At 37.7% G+C, this 22647-nt stretch overlaps 1 protein-coding gene across 2 annotated transcripts in view; it reads right to left on the bottom strand.

The window, feature by feature from the left end:
• The window catches only part of GPC3 (glypican 3), a 702925-nt gene that overhangs the window by 76370 nt on the left and 603908 nt on the right, over nucleotides 1-22647 (bottom strand). For both annotated transcript variants that reach the window (XM_031945271.1, XM_003774804.3), the window contains one exon: nucleotides 16637-16787. In XM_031945271.1, the coding sequence (XP_031801131.1) occupies nucleotides 16637-16787 (151 nt within the window). The remainder of the gene's footprint in view (nucleotides 1-16636; nucleotides 16788-22647) is intronic.

Below are 22647 nucleotides of genomic sequence, written 5' to 3' on the forward strand. Positions count from 1 at the left end.
GGCTAATAACAGGGTAAGGAGTTATCTGAAAATGCCATCACTCTCATCCCACTCCTGTCCAGCTGCACTGAAAAGTGTTTGTCAGAACACCTGGACATAAATTTCCATTTTTCTTTCACTGAATTGTAATGGTGTAGGGAAAGAACAAGGGAGTCTGGGGATTTGAGTTCAAGGTCTGGATGCACCATGTTTTACTATTTGATCTTGGCCATTTTATCCTTTAATGTCTAAGACCTTAGTTTGACTCCTCTGAAAAATTAAGGAAAATGGGACCAGTCTGGATTTACAATTGGAAGGAAGGAATGGTTTAACAGTAGGAAAATCGTAAACACAGTAATCGTATCGATAAGAAAAGAGGCACAAAAAGCATGCTGTTAATAGAGCAGTGGTTCTCAAAGCATGGTCCAGAAAATCTCTATTGCCCTTTCAGAGGGTCTACTGATTCAGTTAATTTTCAGTTCTAATATGAGAAATATCCATAAAACCCACATAAACAAAAACTCTTTGGACAGATCCTCCTCAACAATCTTGAATAGTATAAAGATGCTGAGAACACTGCTCTAGAGCATTCATTTTATGTTATTTTAAAAGCATAGTAAAAAGTATAAAAAGACTCAATTCAATTCAACACACATGTACTGACAACCTCCTGTGACCACAAAGACAAAAACTAAAGCCAGACCTGCCTCCAAGGAGCCTCTAATTTTATGTGTACGACTGATTTCTCTTTCTATCTAAAATCAAGAGCTAGCATTATTTGTCCTGGAGAAATGCTGGAGGCCTACAGACAGGATGTGCATCTCTAAGAAGTATGGCAATCAGACTAGAATAAGAAACTGAAGGAAGCCCAGGCCAAGAAGAGCCCATATTATCTGTTTTCAGATGACAGGATGGTTTCTTTAGAACCATCTAAAGATGAGAGTCATTAAGATACAGTGAAAAGTTTAATTGATACAATAATACCAACCCACAAAATCATCAGTCTTTCTGGATAGCAAGTTAATTATTTAGCACTTACTATGATGGAGGCACTGAGCTAAGGACTAAGGATACAAAGAAAGGCAAAAATCCGCCAATCCCAGCTCTCAAGCTCATGGTCTAATGAGGAAGATGAAATGTAAACCACAATGTACAAATAAGATATATATGGGATAAATTGGAGAAAGTCTTAGGGAGAAGGTGCTCTCTTACTAAAAAAAGACAGCAAGAAGAAATAGGCATTTTGTAGGTATTATGAATTTTTTCTAAGTATCTGAGAGTTAGCTGATCAAAAAATTTAATAACCATGGCTTATATGAATACAACCACAAACACTCTTTACAGAAATAAAGGAAGGTATATAATTAAAAATGTTAACTGCTCTTGGTGGAGTTTTACTAATTGTTGTTTGTCCTTCGCTCTTGAAGAAGACCAATGACATCAGAAGTGGCGATGTCTTCACTTGCAAATGAATTGCAGTTAAGTGAGGCAGGGTATGCAAAGTTTTTACCATAATAGGTTCCAAATATGGAATTAAATATAAAATATCATGTCCAGAAAAGTAGAGGAAAATGGAAGAAAGTACTTTGGGGATAAGGGGGAAACTGTTTAACAAGGGATAAGAGGCAGTCAATCTAGCCTTTAAAAAAAAATTCTTGTGATAGAGGAATAGTATTGATTCAAGCTGTTTTCCCTTGATAGGTGAAGGAAATCCTCCTGGATGTCTGGATAAGTCTATGTTGAAGTGCTGCAACTTGGACATTACATATCTGGATGAATTGGTCTTTGGATTCTTTTTAATGGTGTACTATAAATTTCTATAAGGTAATACTTTATTTTCTTATATATTTATATATAAGTATAGTATTAATTTTTATATGTACTTTTAAAAATGGCATGCCAATATTTTCAGATTTTCTCACAACTTTCTTTGAGAGCCATTGCTCCTGCATTTAGAGATATCAACTTTTATATCTTTTCACTTTGCTCCAGTATTTTATTTTAAATATTGCATTTTTGCATTCTCCTTTCCATTCTATTTTACAGTCTCACTATTTTGTTAAAATTCTACACTATTCTCCCTCCCCCCCAAACAATGGTTTTCTTTTTGACAGCTTTAAAAGCTCTAATATCACTCCTTCATCTCTTCCTTTAGTACTTTCATTAAGCATCTTCATCATTCTGGGATACTGGGAAGTTGTTTTAATCTCATTTCTAGAGATTGAATTGTAGTTACAGCTTTATCCCCTTTTTCTGAAGGTTGCTTCTCACATTTTTTTCTTAAGTATTAGGTTCATTGTAATGTGAAATTGTCTTTTTCTTTAATACCCATCTACTCACTTTCTGAGAGGATTTTTTATTGTGAGGGTTCTTTTCCTCTCATTTTGTCATTATACATTTACTTTATTTGACTCATGTTTTGAAATGATGACATAGCCTCTTAGCTATCTTGCTAGAAGTTTCCCCAATTTTCTTATTTGTAAAATGGGGTAGTAATCCTTGTACTAGGTACCTCCCAAGGTTTGTTTGTTTGTTTTTTTAAGGGAAACTGTTATGAATGGATGAAGGAAATTCAAAAGCATTCTGTGCTAATATCTGAGGATGCAAATACAAAAAAAAAGAAAGAAATAAAAACAGTCCTTGCCAAAGTTAACACATGTAGTATAGTGGTAACCAAGGAGAGTAACAGGAACAGTGTGTAGTGTCATAGTACAAGTGATTAATATTAACTTTCTAGGGGTGGCAGTGTTGAATTGATTGATCTGAGAGCTGTCTGTATATGGCAGGGCTTCTACTTTTTCCACTTGCGAGTCCTTTTCACCTAAGAAATTTTTATGCAACCCCAGGTATATACAATAGGTATAACAAATCCAACATTTACTGATAATAAATCATAATTTTGGAAATCATGCATTAAGTTATGAGACCCTATATGGGGATTTAGTCACATTTTAGGAAGCTGGGATATTTGGGAGCAGGGTGGGGGAGATCGGCATTGTGGCATGGCAATATGGACATGCACAAATAGCATGTTGAGTGTGGGGAATGTTCATCAATCATGGGCCCCAAATCCTAGGGCCTGTTTTGGAATGCTGCTTTGTAAGCCTTAAATAGGAACTATTCCTCATATTATTATCATCTGCTATTCTCACTGAGGCAAAATAATTCATTTGTTACCCTGTGGGGTCTAGCAGCTTACAATTAGAGTCAAGCTATTAACCTTGACCTCCCTTTTCCTGTGTGCATACAGTTGTTCTAGAAAGGAATCTTAAGTCACATGCCCAATACCCACGGTAGTATTTCTAAGGTCTAAACCTCCATCTTCTGACTTTATATAATTAAAAGAGAAGTGCAAAGTGAGGGATTTTTAAAAATGTTTTCTAATTGTTATTTTTTTTTCAATTTTGTTTTGTCTCCAGATTTTAAAACAACTGCAGAGAGTAACATCTGGTAGGGAAGACTGCTGAGCCAACAACTGTTCTCTATTAATGGCTAAAGCCCCTGGTGCTCTGCACACAGTGATGCTGGTAAGCAGCAGAAGCTGATGTGGTAAAGGTTGGAGGAAACACACACTGGCCCCTCAGAAACTTTTTTTCCAAGAGTGGGGGGAAGGGAAAGAGATAGAAGAATGGGTAAGATCTCTTTTCTTTGCTCTCATGCCCACTTCTCCAGGTCAAGACCTCATTACCTCTTGCCTGAACTACGTAATAGATTCCTAACAGATTTTCCTGCTCCCATCCTTTCCTATCACCTTTTACACAGCTGTCAAAATATTCTTCCCTCTGAAGGGACCTCTGAGGTCTTTTTCAACTGGGATTCTTTGATTCTTAGGTTTGACTATGTCATTTTTTTTTTCTGTCCAAGAACTGTCAATGGCTCCCTATTGCTTAAAGGATAGAATACAAACTCTTTAGCACTGCATTCACGAAGCTCCACAATCTGAAGCCAATGTATTGCACCCTATGCCATTTAAGATAATCTATATCCCAGGCAAATCAAACTGTTCTAGCCAGCTCAGATAAATTTTCTTTTTTTTTTTTTTTATTGTACAATTAGCTTGTGAAGGAAATCAAAAATGCAGGTGGGCATAAATATAGGGATTGGGAATTCAATGTAATGGTTTTTAGTCATCACCCAGAGTTCTTTCTCTGGGCATAGTTGGTTCAGTTCATTACTGCTCCATTGGAAATGATTTGGTTGATCTCGTTGCTGAGGATGGCCAGGTCCATCAGAACTGGTCATCATATAGTATTGTTGTTGAAGTATATAATCATCTCCTGGTCCTGCTCATTTCACTCAGCATCAGTTCGTGTAAGTCTCTCCAGGCCTTTCTGAAATCATCCTGCTGGTCATTTCTTACAGAACAATAATATTCCATAATATTCATATACCACAATTTATTCAGCCATTCTCCAACTGATGGGCATCCATTCAGTTTCCAGTTTCTAGCCACTACAAAGAGGGCTGCCACAAACATTTGTGCACATATAGGTCCCTTTCCCTTCTGTAGTATCTCTTTGGGATATAAGCCCAGTAGTAACACTGCTAGATCAAAGGGTATGCACAGTTTGATAACTTTTTGAGCATAGTTCCAAATTGCTCTCCAGAATGGTTGGATTTGTTCACAACTCCACCAACAATGCATCAATGTCCCAGTTTTCCCGCATCCCCTCCAACACTCATCATTATTTTTTCCTGTCATCTTAGCCAATCTGACAGGTGTGTAGTGGTATCTGATAAATTTTCATAGGCTGCTTCTCCTTCCCTGCTGCTATGCCTGGGATGTACTTCCTCCTTATCTCCACCTTTTCTCTTTACTCCCTTCTCTCCCTTCAGGGTTCAAATTCATATTCTACCTCCTCCATGAGGCCTTCCCTGATATCTTCAGATGAAAGTGATTTTTCTCCTCCAAAAATTTAGACAGTTGTATCTGAATCAAACCATTTCACATTCTACTCCGCATCATATTTATCTGTTATTGTTCAGTCATTTTTCAGTTGTGGCCAACTCTTTTTGAACTCATTTAGGGTTTTCTTTGCAGAGATACTGGAGGGAATTGCCATTTTTTCCTACAGCTCATTTTACAGATGAGAAAAATTGAGGCAAGCAGGGTGAAGTGACTTGCCCAGAGTCCTGCAGCTGGTCATTCCAAGTACGGAAAGGCTGAGAGGCCTGTAGCAGAGACTTAGAGAATGACAGTAGGGGAAAGACCATGTCTAGAAAGATTGCTCACTAATGCTTACTGAGAAGCCTTAATTCATAGAAATAAGAAAAAGAATAGCTAGCATTTATGTAGAACTTGTTTGTAGTTATGTTAGAAGTTTGTAAAGAGCATTATAGATAATCTCATTTCATCTTCACAAAAAGCCTGTGAATTAGGTGTGATTATTATTTCCATTTTACAGATGAGGAAAGTTAAGGCAGTCAGAGGTTTGCGTGTGGTCATACAGCTAATGTGTCTAAGACCAGATCTGAATTCAGGTCTGCCCAGCTTTACAAGCAGAGTACCATCTAGCCACTAGATTAAACACAATCTACTCCAATCCTTTCATTTTCCAGAAGGGGAAACTAAGACTTAGAGGGGGAGAGGACTTGCACATCTCTTGTGCCAGGCCCCAGGCATACAAAGACAAAAGTGGATGTGCTGCTGCTCGGAAGAATGAATCCTCTTAACATGGGATAAGGGCCTAGTTTTATCCCATTTTGACTATACCTCCACCTTTATACCTCATATTTCTCCCTTCCCCCCCCCCATTTTCATTATTTTAGTGTTTGGCATTTATTTATCACTTAAAGATCTATAAAAATGCTTTACCCTTGTTATCCCTTTTGAGCCTCATGCCAGAGCAGTGAGCACAACTCCAGTGGGCTGGCCATCTTGTTTGGATGCCTAAGGGCCTATTTTACAGACAATTCCCAAGGAGGTTTGGAAGCAGAGATACAAGGACGCTCTCAAAGTCTCTCAAGAACTATGGTGTCAGTTGTGAGACATGAGGGATGCTGGCACAGGACCGCTCAGCATGGCGTGCCCTACGGCCCCCTGCTCCAGGAGCAAAGCAGAATTGCAGCAGCATAAAAGAAACATGACCCAAATTTAGAGGCTCCATTCCAAGTATTCAAACCGTGGTTTGTGCCAACGGGTAACGGTTGAGCCTTCTGAGCTCATACTTAACCACGACACTGCAATATCATTGGTGATATCTTTGAGTGTGAAGGATGAACAACAATGAGTAGGGAGCAGAGGTATTATTGTTTCACTGCAGAAAACTGAGGTTCGCCAAGTCACATCGGCTGCCCGGAGGGATTCAGATACAGACCTCTCTGACTTGAAGTTCAATATTCAATCTACTCCAACACGGGACGGAGGAGCAGCAAGCAGAACCATATAGCTTTACTCTTTCTGATAGGATTGTGGGCAATGGGAGAACACTGGGTTTTACTGATAAGCCATTGGTTCTAGGGCTGCATCAGAAAGCAGGACCAAGCAGGTTAGTGAAGAAGTTTTACTATGTATCTATGAGGCCTCTTGAGAGGGAGAATGTAAAGGAATAAATTCTTTTTGATAGCCTGGGCCATGTTTAAATTGTATCTCCAGCAACATGGAGGGTTGGGGTGAGGAGGAAGAAGAATAGACTAATCACTCCCTCCTACCAGTGAGAAGTAAGGGCCAGATCAGATCTAGCAACCCAAAGAAACAGTTCCAATGTAGACAGTGGGAATACTTGGCTTCCACAAGAGTGGAAGCTAATTAGAAAAAGCACAGCCTCCCTGAAATCTCTTAAGAATTCTGATTTTGGAGTCTTTTGCTCCTTTTCCTAATTTCTGGGGAAGTGTTTTGAGTAACCCATTATGCAAACCACAGCTTAAGCCCCTGTCTAGCATAATAATATTCTATATTGCCAGACCACGTGAGAGTAAACTAATCGGATAGCAAAAACATTTCATTAAGATACGAAGCCGTCTAAATAAGAGGAAACCAAGTAGTAAAATAATCCTCTGCTGTTGTGTGCAAATAGGAAAAAAATCTCCTATGGTTCACCACCTCCTGGGGTGGGAACCTGTGGATCATTCCTACTCTCTTCTCATCAGATTTCCAGTGAACATGGAGCTCCACAAACCTCTAGGGGCAAGCTAGAATCTGCCAGAGACTCTCATCCTGGCCCATCTTGTGACTACTTTGGGGACAGTATTATTCCATGGGGTCTCCCTTTTCTATTCCTCTGCTCCTACCATCTAGCGTTATACTTATTTGTGTACCTGTCATATTTCCCCATAGGACTATAAGCTCCCAAAGGTGACAACAGTGGTATTTTTCCTTTTACATTTCCATGTAGGGCATGGCACATAGTAGGTTCTTCAGAAATGTTGAAGTGAAATGGTGACAAGAGAGAATGAAAGGGAAGGGATGGGATGATTCCATAGCAGAACAAAACAGAAAAGTTTAGGGGAAGAAGGGATATCTAAGATGTCAGAGTAAGGCAGGAAACTGCCACAATCCCTGAGAAGCAGCAGAAAGAAGAAACTTGGCTGAAATACTCACACAAAGGTGTGAAAACCACCCAGCTACTTTTGAAAATTGTGAAAGCCAAAGAGCACACAATCTGAAAATGCTGAAGAACTCCTGAACCTGCCAAGCCCTTCTGAGAGCCCTTCTGTCCCCAGGTAAATGACACGCAAAAAGAAATTAAGCAACGCTAACAAAACCATAGGCCCAAATATAAGAGAAACTGGAAGAAAATAATGCGGCCCCAAACAGTTCAAAGATGTAAAAAAAAAAAAAAAAGAAATAAGAGGAATTTAATGTAGTCTATGATAGAAAGTTTCTAAAATTCTGGAGAAGCTACAAAGAGCAGACTTATTGCAGTGGAAAATGGAATTGGGCACAGTGAAGAGCAGCTGGAAATGATGCCTCAAAAAAAAATCACCGAATCATCGAAACTATTAGAAAAATTAGAGACCTGTGGGAGAGAATTCATCTGACCCCCTACTCTATTCCATTCAGTATTAATCAATTTGATAGAATCATATCAAAGTTCTATAAATAAGGCCCCAGACCTGAGAGCTGCAGGTTCTCAGTTCCCTCACTTAACTATACCTTGTGATGGTGACTAAGTCCAGTGTGGCAGAAATCACAACTACATGGAAAATCCCCCAAAGTATTTCTGTACCTCTGGACCCAATCATTTGTCTAGCAGGAGCAGGTGACCATCTTATGTCCATTTAGGTCATGGACTGTGATAGTTTCACTCAGTTCGTGCTCTTGCTGGTATTCATATTTTATCCCATGTATTATGTTTACCAATGAAATTGCTGTTCTGTATTTAGCATACCTGTAACCCTACAAAAGTACTGATCCAAGGGGAAGGGGGCAACTCGGATCGTGAGGAAGATCCGAGGTCTACTTCAGTAGAGGATCCCTTAATAAAGTGCCATTGGCTCAGACCTCTGCCTCAGTCTCTCTTATTGTAGGTGGCATACTTTTTATCCCCCCAGGAAGATCTGGAGGAGATATCGGCATGGAGTGACCCCCTAAGACCTGAGAAAACCCAAAGGACTGGGGCACTCCAGTTTTAGGATCACCCAGAAAATTTCCCAGAATTACTGAAAACACCTGGTAGAATACATCTAGAAAGAGTATAAAAGATGCCCACAAGCAAGAACCCAAGATCTAACATGCCTAGATGTAGTGCAGTGAAACTCAAGGACTACAAAGATAAGGGGGGGAAAGATACTGTTAACTGCCAGTCAGAAAGTAAATCATTTACCAAGGAACAATAATTAGGGTGACAACAGACCTTTCAAGGATGACAAATGAAGAGAGCAGAAATTGTGATACAGCATTTACAAAATTATCAAGTGTGAGATGTGAACCTGGTATTATCTCCCTAGTAAAATCCAGCATTTTTATGAAGACAGGAAATGAATATTTGAAAAGCAAACAGATTCTGAAAAGTTTATAGAGCCACGTACTTGTTTCAAGGAAGTCTTCTGACAGCAAACAGGCCTCCCAGCCCAAATGATAAGCATTTAAAACAGCCAAGATAAGAGTTCCTAACATAATGTGAGAACTCTCCTAGCTTTGTATTAGCTTAATCATTAAAGCTTTCAGAAGGGCCCTTCTGAGAAAGCAGCCTGGGAGCCCAGGTAGTAGGGACAAGAAAGAAAGAAACAATGCCAAAGTGAAACTACTCCCTTTGAAAAAGAACCAGCCTGAGTTAGTTAAAATCACTTTTATAAATGGCCAGATATCATTATACTTGATAACCCAGTACTCAGTAAACTCCCAAGCAAATTAGGGAAAAGCTTTCAGTTCGACAAGTATTGATGGGAAAACTAGAAATTAGTTTGGCAGAAATTAAATTTAGATTCATATCATATATACCATATGCCATAATTAGCTCAAAATGGATAACGAGATCTGAATAATAAAGGACACCATTAAAAACAACTGACTAGAACAAGGTGAGGCACCTTTTGCATTTATAACTGGGAGAGAGAGAGAATGCTTAACCAAAGAAAGGGTAGAAGTGATCACAAAAGAGAAATAATTTGTTACTTGAAACTGAAAAGCTTCTGCATAAACAAAATGAACACAACCTGGATAAGGGAGGAAATAACGGCACCAAATAACCCTGACGATGACCTAGTATCCGAAATACATACAGAATCAACATAGATATCTAAGACCAGAAGCCATTCCCTAATATTTAACAGACCAAAGGATATGAACAAACAGTTCTGTAGAGAAGAATTATAAACTCCTAACAAGCACGTCAAAGACTACTCCAAATCCTGTATTGGAATGAAAACAACTTTGAGGTTTTTTACCTCATACTTAGAAAACTGGAAAAGATGATAAAAGGTGGGTAGAGATAGTCAAGCTTAGAGGAGCACACTCATAGGACATCTAGTTGGCACTGCCATGGAGAGAGTGCCAGGCCAGGAAGGCTCCTCTTCCTGAATTCAGATCCAGTCTCAGACACTTACCAGCTGTGTATGACCCTGGGCAAGTCCCTTAATGCTGTACGTCTCAGTTTCCTCATCTGTAAAATGAGCAGGAGAAAGAAATGGCAAACCACTCCAGTATCTTTGCCAAGAAAACGCCAAATGGAGTCAGAGAGAATAGGACTTGACCAAATAACAGAAAGCATACTGATATACTCTTGGCTGAGCTCTGAATTGGCCCCAGTATTTTGGAAATATGCTAAATGACTACAGTACCTATATTTTTGGTCTAGATATCCTGCTGCTATGTATATACTCCCAGTATTAAATAGATATTAATATTAAAAAGAATGCTCAATTGAGAGGCAACTAGTGAGTGGCACTCATTGACCTTTTCTTCAGTTTTCTGGGCTTTAAAATGAGGCCAGTAACAGCACCTACCTCCCAAGGTTATTATAAAAATCAAATGAGATCATATTTAGCAAAAATACTTAGCTCAGTGCCTACAACATTATATAAATGTTTCTCCTCCCCCTCCCCCAGTATTCTTTGTAACCAGTGAAGTTTCTTTTTTTTTGAAGTCGGGTAGAGGGAAGCAGATGCCCACCAACTGGGGAATAGCTAAATAGAGTATGTAGTACATTAATTTAATGAACTATTACTATGTCATAAAATACAACGAATATGACAAATACAAAGGAAAAAAAGGCTTAAAATGAACTCATACAAAGTCAAATAATCACAACCACAAACAATAGACAGTGACTACACAATGTAAATTGAAAGGCATTAATAAGATAATTGACATTGAATGATATAAAAACTAGGAACAACCTTGTCCCAGAAGAAGAGAATGAGTAGGAACTTCCTTCCCCACCTTTTTTTTTTTCAGAGTTGGCTATTATGGATATAGAAGGCACCTATAAATTTGGATTCAGTTCATGCATTCGTTTTGCTGGATCTCTCCCCCCTCCTTATTTTCTGTTACGAGGGATGGCTTTCTCAAAAGGGGTAAAGTATGTTCGGAAATGTGATATAAAGGTGATATAAAAAGGAGCTATCAATAAAACAAAAAGTAAAACTAAATTGCTTAGGAATTCCAATAGGTTTAGAAGTTTAAAATGATTCCATTCAAAGTGTATATTCCCTCACAAGAGATTGACTAAAGAAAAAACTGAACAATTTTAACACTAAATATTGTTCATAAACTTATTCATAAATATATATAAGAATTGTAGGATGGAGTAAAATCAGAAACCAATAATATTACGCTTAAAGAAAACACATTTAATTCAAATTTATCTAAATCAACTTAAATGGCATTTGCCATGGTACTGATAAATCAGGAAAAGAAGGCAAAAAGATATTAGACAGAAAGTAATAAAACAAACAGAGAAGAATACTATAGATAATGCCAGGAAAGTCCTATGCTAAATAAGAGCATGTAAGATCTAATAATTTTGTGGTAAAATATAACAAATGGTGTTAAGAAACAGTCATAGTGGGAGATTTCCACATCACATTATCATTGTATGAAAAATTCAACCAAAATAAATAAATACCAAAAAAACAAAATAAAGAAAGAAAGCACAAAATTAATCAGGGTATTCAACAAATTAGAACATGGAGAGAATTTAGTAGAACGAACAAAAATATTTTTTATTATATTTTTTATAAAAGTTGAACATGTGTGAGCCACAAAGAGGCACATAAAGAAAAGCAAAGATCATATATGGCACATTTACAAAAAATTAAGTTAAAAGTAATAATAACTAATGATGAAGTGAATAAGTGGTTTAAGGTCCTTTAGAAATTAAGTAATAAAAATAATAACCAACAAATTATATAATAATCCTTTAAGGTTAACAAAGCAATTTATATACATTAATTTGATTGGTCTTCATGACAACCCTCTAAGACTTTACAGATGCGGAAATTGAGACCCAAATTATAAATAAAGTGTCTAGCTCAAGGTCACACAGCTAATTGTCTCAGGCAGGATTTGAACTCAGGTCTTTCTGACTCCAAATTGGTTATTCTCTACACCATGCCGCTTTTTACAAGGCAAACTAGACAAAATAGGAAATTGTTGCTAAAAAAAAACTAATAATAAATTACATAAAATATAGTAACAATTCAGATGCTACTTATCGAAATCTATGAGATATAAACAAAACTGCACTGAGGTAAAGTTGTAGCCCCAAATACCTATACAAACATTTCACTAAAAACACTAAATAAAATACTTGTAATTAAAAGACAGTATTGCATTTTAAAAAAGATATCTGTCATCACCCAAGAGACGACAGTGAAATAGAAGTAACACTGGGTTTGGAAAAGTAACAACTGGGCTTGGGTTTGAATCCAGTGATTGGACTAGACCTCTAGAGTCCTTTCCCCATTAAACCTATGACACTATGGGAATGTGAGAGAGTGGTTTATCAGGAATGTATCAGGTGGTATATCAGGAAAATAATACAATTTTTATCAACAAGAGAAAAAAATAAAGACTAGATGATAGGTAGCAATTAGATACAAAGTCTTTTAAAATTATATGAGGACAAAATTGACCTATCACTGACTGAAAGAGACTCCAAAAGGAAAATTCATAGGAACATTATAGTTAAGTTTCAGAGTTCCTAGCTCAAAGAGAAAATATTACAAGTAACTAGAAGGCAGAGGGCTAGTAGTGTTGGAAGCTATTCTCATCAGAACTGCATTAAAAAGAGAATAACATAGATTTAGAAGGATATAAAAGTCTTGTGAATTTACAGAGAAATTGGTGGGTGAGGGGAGAGGATAAAGAAGGGGTTCTTACAAGGGTGTGTAGATTAAGAAATTATAAAGGAAGAATAGAGGATAAAGGAGGGACTCTTAGAAGAAGTAAAGATTAGGGAGAACCTTTCCTTCTCAGAACTAGATAAATTTAACCCAAGAATAAATAAAAAAGAAGTCAAGTTGATGAACAGAATCTTAGGCTAGATGTGCAGAGAGAATTGAATGGGAATAGAAAGGAATATGCCTTTTTCTCTCTGTACCTTTACAAAAATTGATCATACACTAGAGCATAAAAACTTTATAGTTAAAAGCAGAAATATGAAATGCATCCTTTTCAGATCACAATGCAATAAAATCATATTTAATAAAGGATCATGGAAACATAGATAAAATTCATTGGAGCCTAAATAACCTAATCTTAAAGAATGAGGGAGCTAAAGAATAAATTATAGAAACAATAAAGAATTTTATTAAAGAGGATGATAATGAGACAACATACCAAAACCCATGGGATGCACCAAAGATAGTAATCAGAGGAAAAATTTATATCTCTAAATGCTTACATTGTTGTGAGAAATGATGATCAGGTTGATTTTAGAGAAACATGAAAAGACATCCATGAAATAATGAAGAAAGAAGTGAACAGAACCAAGAAAATGTTGGATATAGTAACAGTACTATTATTTGAAGAATAACTGAATGACCAAGCTGTTCTAAGTATTTATCCAAAAATATATCCAAAGACATTTGCATATAAATATCCAAACTACAAAGGATCTATGAAGGAAGATGCTATCTACTTCCTGAGAAAAAACTGATAAACACACACATACATATACACACACATATATATACATGTATGTATATATGTACATATATATAATACACATACATGTATGTGTCAATTGGTAGCCTTCTCTTGTTTGGGGTGGGGGGGTGGCTTGGAACTTAAAATGTAACAAAAATTAAATTAAACAATAAAATTATATTAGGAAGAAATTTAAATATGAGACTAGAAGGATCTTTTCAAAATATGATTTTTTTCAGAAGGATATATCTGAAACCATGAACTAATAGTATATACAGCAGGGAAACACAAAGTATTCCCATTAAAAACAGGTTTTAAACAGCGATGGCTGTACTTTCTCCTCCTATTTAATATAGTTTTTAAAAATCTCAGGAATACTACTAAAGCGTGAAAAGTTAGATAGTTCTATGGAGAGACAACATCATTGTGTACCTAGAGAACCCAAAATAGTCAATAAAAAATAGGAGTTAATAAATTATTTCAGTAAAGTAACAAACTCACAAAAAAGTCCTCTGAATTTCCATGTACCATCACCATGAATCAAGAGAAACTCATCTGAGGCAGCTCATGATTCTGTGGATAGAGTCCTGGGCCTGGAGTCAGGAAGACCTGAATTCAGATATGGCCTTAGACATTTACTAGCTGTGTGACGCCAGGCAAGTCACTTAACCTGTTTGCCTCATTTGTGAGGATTAAATAAGATAATATTTGGAAAAAGCACTTAGCCTAGTGCCTTGCACACAGTGGCACTATATAAATGCTTATTCCCTTCCCCTTACTGTGAAAGAGAAATGTCAAACATCTGGATGTTAACTTGTCAAGACATATAAGACACATAGACAAAGACAACTCATGAATGATTTTGACAGAAATAAAAAATTGAACAAACAGAGCAACGTCCCCTACTCATGGTTAGGGTGGACAAATATAAAAAAGGCAATACTTTCTAAACTAACTTTCAGCTTCAATATAGCAGTAGTATCCATCAACATATGAAAAGATTATTTCACAGAATTAGATAAAGTCACAAGAAAATTAATATGGGAAAATACTGGACAAGAATATTAAGGACCAAGACAAAGAATAGCAACAAAAGAAGACTAGTATAGTAGATAATTAGAAAACTGTCTGTGGCTGGAAAAAAGCCCAAGAAATCGATCAGCTGAACAGACTAGGGAATTCAGAGACAGAATCCAAGTAATAGAAAAGATTAGTGTTTGATAATCCCACACTCAAAACCCAATGAGGAATGGAATCACTATTTAATTAAAGCTTCAGGAAAAAGAAAAACTTGAACCTCCTCCCCACATCAAAAAAAAAAAAATCCAGCCCCCCAATGGCTTTAGATCTATGGTGCCTACCATACAGCATACTAAAATCTCACTGAATCAGTGATCTCAGTAATATACGCACAGATTTATATTTATATGCACATATGATCAGGAACAAACTGGAAGAAAAAGGACATAATGTTATTTGTTTCAACCATGGAGAGGAGGAGGGGTCCTTTTTATTTTGTGTTTTCTTATATCTTTTGTATTTGTTTCTATATATATATGCTATTTCCCCTCAATAGAATACAAGTTCCTTACATCCCAGGGTCATTTGCTAAGTGCCTGACACATAGTAGGCACTTTCCAAATATCTGATGAATCTCATGGAATTGATCAAACCCATAAAAGAGATCATTGGCTGGAGAATGACAGAACCAGTTGTGGTCTCTGAATATAAAAGGATAATATTGTGTCATGTCAAAGAAATTTTAGCAGACTTGTATGAAATAAAGCAGAGGAAGCTGAGCAGAAGGGGGAATGACGTCAGCAAAGTGAGAAGGGAGCCTACCCCCCACGTCCATGGGCTGGATGGTTTTGATCGACTATACTGTTTCTTTAAGGGAAGACTTGTATTTGGAGGGACAAGAAATGGCGATGTGCTAATGGGTAATGAAGTACCCATTGCAAGTAAAGAGCATCAATAAAACAATTTAAAGTACAAAGAAAAATAAAGTTTGGAAGAGGATACAAACATGGCAGTAGTGTTACTCTTGTGTTAAATCTAATATACACTCTAAAAATGTTACAGAAGTTCACAGACTTATGTACAATACCCTATTTGTTTCCCATATACTGAAGGGTTCATGTATTATTCATGATTGTTGTTAAATTCATAAGAAAAAGGAAACATTTTTACAAAGAAATCATTTACGACAAAATTATGTTTTCGATTATGTAAAAACTGAAAGGATTTTACACAATAAGAAGCAATCTCCTTAAAATTAACAGCAAAGAAAAAATTGGGAAAAATATTTGAAATAAATCTGATGGAACCAGATCTGGCATCCAGAATCCACACAGAACTGACACATAACCTATATATTTAATAATCTGTAGTTTCTAATGGAACAATGTTTAATGGATGTGAACAGATCATTTATAAGAAAATACAAAATGCTAACAACTATGTGAAAGCTAGCTCTTAAAATTGGAGACATAACTATCAAGACAACCTAAAGTAAATACTAACACCCATAGAAGGGGGAAATAGGGAGAAAAGTCCTATGATGCCACAGCTGTCAGAAAACAATCCCCCTAATATATTGCTGGTGGGACCATAAACAAGGGCAGACATTTTGGACAGCAATAAGGATTACTGAATTTATCACAACCTTTAAGCTGATTTTAGAGTCTTATCCCCAAAATGTCATAAAGAGGAAAAAAGAATGCATATTTTACAAAATTATTCACTACATCAGAGAAAAACATTGGGAATATCCTCTATTTCCAATAATCAGAAAATGGCTGAATAAACTATGGAGCCACACCTCGAAGGAAGTTCTTCTACTGTTGAGGACAGAAAATTTGTCAGACTCACTTTGGTTGGAAAAAGGAAAAAAAGGACAAGAGGAGCCACATTTGGATCTGTTCATTCAAAACACATCTGGGGGAGAAGAGAGTAGAATAGACTTACCTTGGAAGCTTCCTTTTTCTATCCAATGACGCCAATATTCTCTCATTAATGTACCAATAGCCTTGTGTGTTTGGAGCCGAGGGAGGAGTACAGTGATGACTCGGGTCAATTCAATGTTTTTTGGTACAGAATTTAAGCAAAAGAATTTTTGGTGTTTACCTGCCAAGAAGCGAAGCTGATTCTTCACTCTTAACCCTTCATCACCAGAGCCTCGACCACAGTCATCTTCATCATCACAATCGCCACTTTCAACCTCTTCTTCGCGATTCTTATCTGAGGCCCGCCTCAAAATCGCCATGCTTTTTAGGATCTGAAAGAAAATCAAACCGAAGCATTGAATTTCACAGCTGGAAGGCTTCTCAGAGACTATGTAATCTAATACATGCCAGAGCAAGAAAATCTCTTTACACCTAGAGATAGGCAGATCTCTCACAGAAGTAAAGTAGAAAAAGACACCCCCCCCATATATAAAAGTATCTACATTATTCCTTTTTACACTATTAAAGAAATGGAAACAAAGTAGATGCACAAGGATTGGAAAATAGATAAACAAATTTTTATACATGAATATAACAGAATATCAATGTACTAAAGAAGCAACAAATCTCAAGAATCTATAGGAGCATGGGAAGATTTAGATGAACAGATGCACCATGAAGTAAGCAGAATCAGGAAAACAATGGAAATAAAGACTGCAACAATGTCGGTGCAAAGAGCAACAACAAAAAATTCAAACTAAATGTTGTGAAATGATAATGTAAATGTTAACGATATAAATATAAATGTAAATGATAATGTAAAGCTTGTAGAGGTTGGGAGCATTTGGGTACAAGATACTGCATATAATGTTGGGTTTTTTTTTAATTTTTCTAACATTTATCATTTACTCCAAAGTAAAGATGCTGAATTTTCCACCCTCAATGAACATACACATTTCTCCCCAGATCCATTAGTAATGTCAATGCTTTAGAGTGGGCTTTTTTTGGTAATGCATATAATGTTGAGCTTGGTTGGTATGGTATGCCAAACAATTTTTTCTCCTTTTTTCATATTAAAGGATGGCTTTCTAAGAGAGGCAATGGATGAATTGATTAGGGAATGAAGATGATAGAAAACCCAAAGCTATCAATAACATCACTTTTAAGAAGCTTCCATGTAAGTAACTAAAAGGTGGTCACCCAGCCTTTGGGAGAGTTCTGATTTCGAGGAAATTTTACTTCTCTGTAACTTTCCTCCATTGCTTTTACTTCTATCCTCTAGGGCCAAGCATATAATGTCTAATCCATCTTAAACTTGACAATTCTTCAGTTACATGAAAACATTATTGTAGGATCATAGAGCCAGAGCTAGAAGAGAGCTCAGAGGCCATTTAATCCAACCCTCTCATTTTGTACTTGAGGAAAAAGAGCTCTTGAGAGACCAAATGATGTCTCAGGTCACAAAAATAATTGTGACCAGAGATCAGATTGATACCCCAAGACTTCTCTTCTCTAGGTTAACCAGTTCCTTCAACAGATCCTTGTAAGACATGGCGTCCTGTTCCCTTATCATATTTTTTTGTTGTCTTCTGAGAATTCTCCAGCTTGGCACTATCTTTCAAGTCATGGTCCCTCAACAGAATACGGTACACTCCAGATGTGGTCTGACCAGAGCGGAAGACAGTTGGGTTATCCCCTTCCTCCTACATTCATTTTTATGTATATTCATATACACATGAAGTGGCACAATTTCCAGCCTCTCCTTTCTTTTCCTTTCCCAAGTATCCTGTCTGTAGCATTATGCTCACATAATGTTTGCTAAATTAACAAATAAGTACACCCAGAGACTACATGTTTGTTTGAACACGTGTAGATCATTTCTCTCACTAGGGCATTGAGAATTTGTTTTAGCTGACTAGCAGAAATGGTCCAGAGTGCGATCATGTTTTTAATTCTTGAACAGGGATGTCGGCCTCTCCATGGAAGGAACAAAAGCAGGAATCGTATGTAAAGAGATTAATCTGGGAATGAATTCAATTCATTTCAGATTCAATTGGACAAGCATTGATTATGCCAGGCCCTGTATTAGATGCTAAGGCAAAAAAGACAAGAGCAAAGCAGTCTTTGCCCTCCAGAAATTTACATTTGACTTGAAGGAAACAACTGGTACACAGGTAAACATAAAATGTATACAAAGTAAAAACAAAGTAACAGGGACAAAGGGAAGCAGAGAAAGATTATCTCAAACTGGGGAAATCAGATTTCCTATAGGGGGTGATTCAAACAGAGGTAAAGATTCCAAGAGATGAGATGGAAGGAAAGAGGATATTCTGGAAGTGGAAGACAGTCTGTACAAAGGCACAGAAATGGGAGATGGGCTACCATGTGTGGGGAACAGTTTGGCTAGAACATAGAATGTGGGAAATTATGTCATAATTCTGAAAAGAGAGCTTTTGTGGTGGGGCCAGACTAACCCCTAGGGCCAAGTTTTGACTATTCCACGTCTTGATAATAAGGTCCTGGGTCTTCCAGAGTAATTTTAAGAAAGGTTTGCTGGGTGACCATGTTCCTTCCTTTCCCCCATAGTATGAAATGACAAGGCTCAAGTCATGGGGAAATGATGCACAGGCCTTGGGATGTTGTGATTCTTTATAATGGAAACAAGTGGAACTGTGTGATCCACGAATTCTGTGGTCCTCTAGGAGTCCTGTAATCAGTAACTTTGAGGAGCAACATCCTATGACCCTTCATCTTTCCCTCCCCTTAGGGGATGTCATTAAGGACATCCCTATGAATACTTGTGAGGGGTCATCAGTCAGCCAGTTCATAATGGTCTTATCTCACACTGGGAAGCAAGATGCCAATCATTAAGGAGTAGTGGTATGGCTTAGGGGCTGGAAGACATGAGTTTAAGGAAACACCAAGTCAAGTCACTTTGCTTCTGTGATTCTCAGTTTCCCTATCTGGAAAATGAAGATTTAAAAAAATACCTCCAACTTCATAGAATTTTAATGATAAAAAGGTTTTTTTTTTAAAACCTTAAAAGAACATAGAAATATGAGTTATTATCACAGTCTCATAGTCAGGTAGCAGGCTAGCCTTAGGATCAAGAGGACCCAGGTTCAAATCCTGCCTCTTGACACAGACTATCTTTTTAACCTCGGGAAAATCACAGAGAGCAGTGTGTCAGACAAGATCTTCTCTTCCACAGCAAATGAGGGAGTTACCACACTTGGACCCACCAACACCGATGCAATCTCAAGCTACGGCCCCTCCCACGATATGATGATAATAGCGATAATAATCCAATCCTAATTACAACCCTAAATTGTAATTTAGGATTATAATCCTAAAATATTTCTAGATTTGCAAAGCACTTTGCAAAGTGTTACCTAATTTGAGCCTCACAACAACCCTGTGACACAAGTATTATTATTCCATTTTACAGCTGAGGAAATAGGCTAAGAGAAATAAAATGAGTTGTCCGAAGTCACACAGTTAATTTCATTTCTTTCACTATGTCTTTCAGCCTCCCTTGTTGAGAGAGAAGACACATTAATTCAATTAAATGGATATGTATTAATCACCTACTGTGTACAGAGCACTATATATTAGCAACAGGGGAAATAGAAAGATTAGATCCAAAGTAGCCCCAGCTCCTAGTTGGGAGATAAAACAGCAATACAGATAATTACAATACACACACTATGTATTATGTGTGAGGTTCCAGAGAAGGTCCCAATCAACAACTCCTTACGCCATTTCCCCAGAGTCTAATTTCTATTCCCTCAGATCTAGACTGCCTGTTGCCCCTGAAATACTTCTGAGTCACCACTTTCATATTACTCCCTTGCTTCTAAACTGTCAATGGCTTCTTGCTTCTCCAAAGTCCTCTATCTGGCATTGGCCATTCTAAACTTACTTCTCCCCATTCCCATAGTAGTCTGCTACTCTAACCATGTTCTGCTCATTGAACCTTCCACCATCTGAGACTTGGATTTCCCATCTGGAATGAACAGCTCCTCTGTCTGAAGCCTGCTCGGTCTTCAAGACTAAGCCTTTTCTGAGCCTCAGTGTTGACCTAGTTGGGAGAGAAATGGATTGGGACTCAAGGACCTGTATTTGAGCACGTTCTGTTGATTTCCACAACCATGTTGTTCTGCTCATTGAACCTTCCACCATCTGAGACTTGGATTTCCCATCTGGAATGACCAGCTCCTCTGTCTGAAGCCTGCTCGGTCTTCAAGACTAAGCCTTTTCTGAGCCTCAGTGTTGACCTAGTTGGGAGAGAAATGGATTGGGACTCAAGGACCTGTATTTGAGCACGTTCTGTTGATTTCCGTTTGGCACTTAGACAAGTATCTTCCCCTCTCCTCCTGACCTCAGTTTCCTCATCTGTAACACTGGTGGGGGGAATCGACAATCTCGGCCCTTCTAATACTAAAGCTAAGACTTATTAGAGGTAGAGTTTTTTTGGGGGGAGGGACTGGATAGGACTGTTTTGATTTTGATGTTTAACTGTCTCCTTCAATTAAAATCTCTTGCTTAAAAATAATGAAGATAAAACAAGATAAATAATCAAATAGGTTTACAAACATGTTTTAAGGACTTAGTTTGAGCCCATCTAAATCAGCTATGGCTTTGCTTTTTTTTTTTTTTTTTTTTTACGATGTGGAATTTAGGTTCCATTTCAAAGCCATTAAATTGGGCTTACAACACTGTTTTGGAAATGTTTAGATGCTCAGGTTTATGCAACCTCCAAGGAGTGTTTGCAGGGTCTAGCTTTCCATGTCCATGGCAATGTAAACACATACTTCACTGTTTGTATCGAAGCCGTGCAGCCTAATGGAAAACAAATGTTTTGACTTGACTCCATTCAACCTAGCTTTTCACGCCACAATCATTTACAGGGTGTATGAATCAGCAAGGGCTTCCACACAAGGGATCTGCCTTTGGGGTCTGCTCCTCCTGATCCAAAACACCCAGCTGAAAATGGGGTGAGTTGTTCTGTGGCAGTGGTACTGAAAACAGAGGGGTAGAAAGTCACTGTTGACATTACCCATCCTTTGAAGAAGAGCAGTCACAGGGAAATAATCCCAGGTAACTAAGAGAAGCCCAGAATTTTCTGTCAGAGCTGGAATACCTCAGAGATGGACAATCAAGATGGAGCACTTCATAATACCGAGGAGGAGTTGCTTTCTTGGAGGGGAAGGGTCTTTCTCAAGGTTGCATTGTGAGTTAGAGCAAAGGCAAGTTCCCTTCAGGGCATCAAAGAACTCAGAAAGGGAAGGGAATCTTCAGTGGCCTTCTAGAACAACCCATACTTAAGGAAGAATATCCTTTAGATCAGTCCAACAAGTGGTCAGCTAGTTTTTGCTGACCATCCTTCAGTGACAGGGAGACGATGACCACTTAAAATAGCCCATTCTACTTTGGACCCCTCTCATTTCAGTTTTTTTTTTTTTTTTAAATCAGTATTGGCATTTCAGTGGTATGGACGAATTAACTCCTGATGTGGAAACTCCCTCCATCAATATAGATCAGCAGTTTATGCGTAATCTGTAGATTTAGAGAATTGCTTGGGGGCTTGATGAGGTTAAACAACCTGCCACCAGTCCCACAGCCAGGATGTTTCGAGGATGAGAATCAAACTCAGGTCTTCCTTACTCCAAAGGTAGCCTTCTATTCACTGTACTGATGATCAAGAGGTTTTTTCTTTTCTCTCCCTGAAGCTGAATTTTGTCTCTTCTCACTGTCCATTCTTTGATCTGGGTTCTTCCCTTTGGCGCTAAATTGAACAAATCTCATCCCTCGTCCATGTGCCAGCCCTTCCAATACTTGAAAACAACATACCTCTCCCCTTCCCATATACTATGGCCCTATATATGGCTTTTCTTTTCCAGGCTAAATATACTTGGTTGTCTTCATTGGACCTTGAAGGACAATTCCTTCCTCATCCTGGCCACTCTCCTCTGGATGCTTTTCAGTTTTTCAACGTTTTTCTTAGAATAGGGTTGCGGGGGAACAAAATGAATATGAGACCAAGTACAGGCTAGCAATAGCTTGCCTTGTTATGGACACCAATTCAGTTCCCAAATCCTTTCCATGTTTCAAAGCATCATGCTAGGCACTGGGGATATTGAGACCAAAACTTGAAAACAGCCCCTGACCTCAAGCAACTTCTATCGCACT

Source organism: Sarcophilus harrisii, chromosome X (genome assembly GCF_902635505.1).
Source record: "Sarcophilus harrisii chromosome X, mSarHar1.11, whole genome shotgun sequence".
Lineage (NCBI taxonomy): Eukaryota > Metazoa > Chordata > Mammalia > Dasyuromorphia > Dasyuridae > Sarcophilus > Sarcophilus harrisii.